The 2,500-nt window shown below is 36.9% G+C and overlaps 1 protein-coding gene across 4 annotated transcripts in view; it reads right to left on the bottom strand.

The window, feature by feature from the left end:
• LOC119596060 (protein shisa-3 homolog) overlaps positions 1–2,500 on the bottom strand; it is a 143,440-nt gene that overhangs the window by 45,085 nt on the left and 95,855 nt on the right. For all 4 annotated transcript variants that reach the window (XM_037945166.1, XM_037945167.1, XM_037945168.1 and 1 more), the window contains exon 4: positions 2,347–2,468. In XM_037945166.1, the coding sequence (XP_037801094.1) occupies positions 2,347–2,468 (122 nt within the window). The remainder of the gene's footprint in view (positions 1–2,346; positions 2,469–2,500) is intronic.

Genomic DNA, 2,500 nt, shown 5'->3' with positions numbered 1-2,500 from the left:
TTATTATTGTCATTATCATCACTGTTGTTATTATCATTTCCATTACTATAATTTCTATTACTATTGTAATTGTTTTGTTATCATTATTATTATCATCATTATAAGCATAATTATTTTTATTAACTATCATTATCATTACCATGATCATTATTATTATTATCATGATCATTATTATTATTATCATTATTATTGCTGTTGTTGTTCTTACTATTACCATTATTGTCATTATTACTATTATTATCACTATTACTATTATCATTACCATCATCCTTATTACTATTACCTTATTACTATTGCTATTGTTAGTATTATCATCATTATTACCATTATATTATCATATCATAATAATAATGATAATTATTATCATCATCATCATCATCATCATCATCGTCGACGTCATCATCATCATCATCGTCATCATTATCATCATTATTATCATCATTATCACTATCACTATTATCACCATCATCACCATCATCCTCACTATTAGCATTACTGAAGGGTGGTAAAACACTCACAAACACCCACAATGCGTAAACTAAACTAGATTTATTGAAAATGAGACAGCAGTTTCGAAATCCTCCTGGATTCCAGACCTGGAGATGGAATCCAGGAGGATTCCGAAACTGCTGTCTCATTTTCAATAAATCTAGTATGTGCGTTGTGGGTTTTTCTACCGTTATTATTATCATTATTACTATCATTACTAATATTATTACTATTATTATTTCTAGCATCATCATCATTACTATCATTATCATTATTGTAATCACTATTATTACCATTATCACCATTATTATCATTATTATTATTATCATCATCATCAACAACAACAATAATGAAATATTAGAAAAAAAATTACGTTGTTATAACGATCCTATCAATGGGTTATGATGAGATACGGAACAAGTAGAACGGACGAACATGACAGAGGAATAAACGGGAAAAGGAGACTGGGCAAAAGTTCTCGCGTCTTTATGCGAAGAACACTTTTAGGGTGAACAATTACCTAGTTCTTTGGCGATGGTATGAAAAGTTTTCTTTTCTTTTCTTTTTTTGCAGGGAAACTGTTGAGAAGTGTTGATAAAAACAAGGAAGAGAGAGAGAGAGAGAGAGAGAGAGAGAGAGAGAGAGAGAGAGAGAGAGAGAGAGAGAGAGAGAGAGAGAGAGAGAGAGAGAGAGAGAGGAAAAGGGAGAGGGAGAGGGAGAGAGACAGAGACAGAGACAGACAGACAGACAGACAGACAGACAGACAGACAGACAGACGGACAGACACACAGACAAACAAAGACAGGAACAGGGATATAGACAGTGACAGGGACAGCTACATAGACACACAGACAGACAAAGAAAGATGGAGAGAGAGAGAAAAAAAGAAAGAACGAGAAATGCACAACAGAAAGAATCTCAACCCGGACCGGTCATGCAATCAGAAACAAACAAAAACAAGTAACAAACACAGTGACGGACAGACAGAACTCCATCGCGATCTGTGTTGCAAAGCCATCACCACAGAAGCCTGCAATCCAAGAATCAGAGGCAACACACGAACAATACTTCCATGTTGCACGGGTGATGGGCAGGTGCACGAGCGGGTAAGAACATGACAGTGAAGGAGAGAGGAAAGCGAGAGAGAACGAGAGGAGGAAGAGGGAAAAGAGGAGGGGGAAGTGGAGGTGGAGAAGCAAAAATAGGAGGATGAGAAAACGAGGAGGGGAGGAAGAGGACAGAGACGGAGAGGCGAAAGGCGAAAAGAAGAAGGTAGGAAATAGAAGAACAGGGGATAGATCGAAGGAGAAGAAAGACGCAGACGAAGAAGGGGGATGCTGTGTAAGATAAAATCAAATAAAATGATACAGGGACACGCAAAATAAGAGAGGAAGAGGAAGAAGACAGATGAAAGAGCAGAAGATGAAGCAAAGGATAAAAAAAGAGAGATCAAGAAGTAAAAGAAGACACGCTGATAATGGAAATAAGTACGAAAAGAAGAAAGAAGAGAGAGAGAAGAAGAAACCATGCGACACTGACACTCCTCATGCTATGGCGTAGAAAACAATAATGCTTGTGATGGTTAAGAAACAGGAAGATAATAAATATACAAAAATAAGTGATCAAAAAAGTATAATACACATAATGGTAAAAAAAACAGCAATATCATATCATGCAAGAAGTCTCAATAAACATTATAATTAATGCATTTCGAAAGTGATAACTAATTCTCATTTTGAAACCAAAGTTTAATCTTAATCTTAAATCAAAGTTTAGGAAAGTTAATCATCATTATACACCGGTAATTACGGCTATAAAACTCATCACCTTGAACCGATAAGAAAATAAACTTCTCACCTCCATTGGTGGGCTGTCGCTTCTTGTAGAGCAGGCAGCAGGAGCAGTGAAAGCAGGACACGACCACGATAACGATCACTGCGACCGCCACTCCGAACACCACGCCAAGGATCAGCGGCAACCTGCAGGGGGAGACAATGAGCGGAACGTGTGA

This window comes from Penaeus monodon, chromosome 37 (assembly GCF_015228065.2).
Source record: "Penaeus monodon isolate SGIC_2016 chromosome 37, NSTDA_Pmon_1, whole genome shotgun sequence".
NCBI lineage: Eukaryota > Metazoa > Arthropoda > Malacostraca > Decapoda > Penaeidae > Penaeus > Penaeus monodon.
The sequence above is the reverse complement of the archived record's forward strand: the minus strand, read 5'-3'. Positions and strand labels throughout refer to the sequence as shown.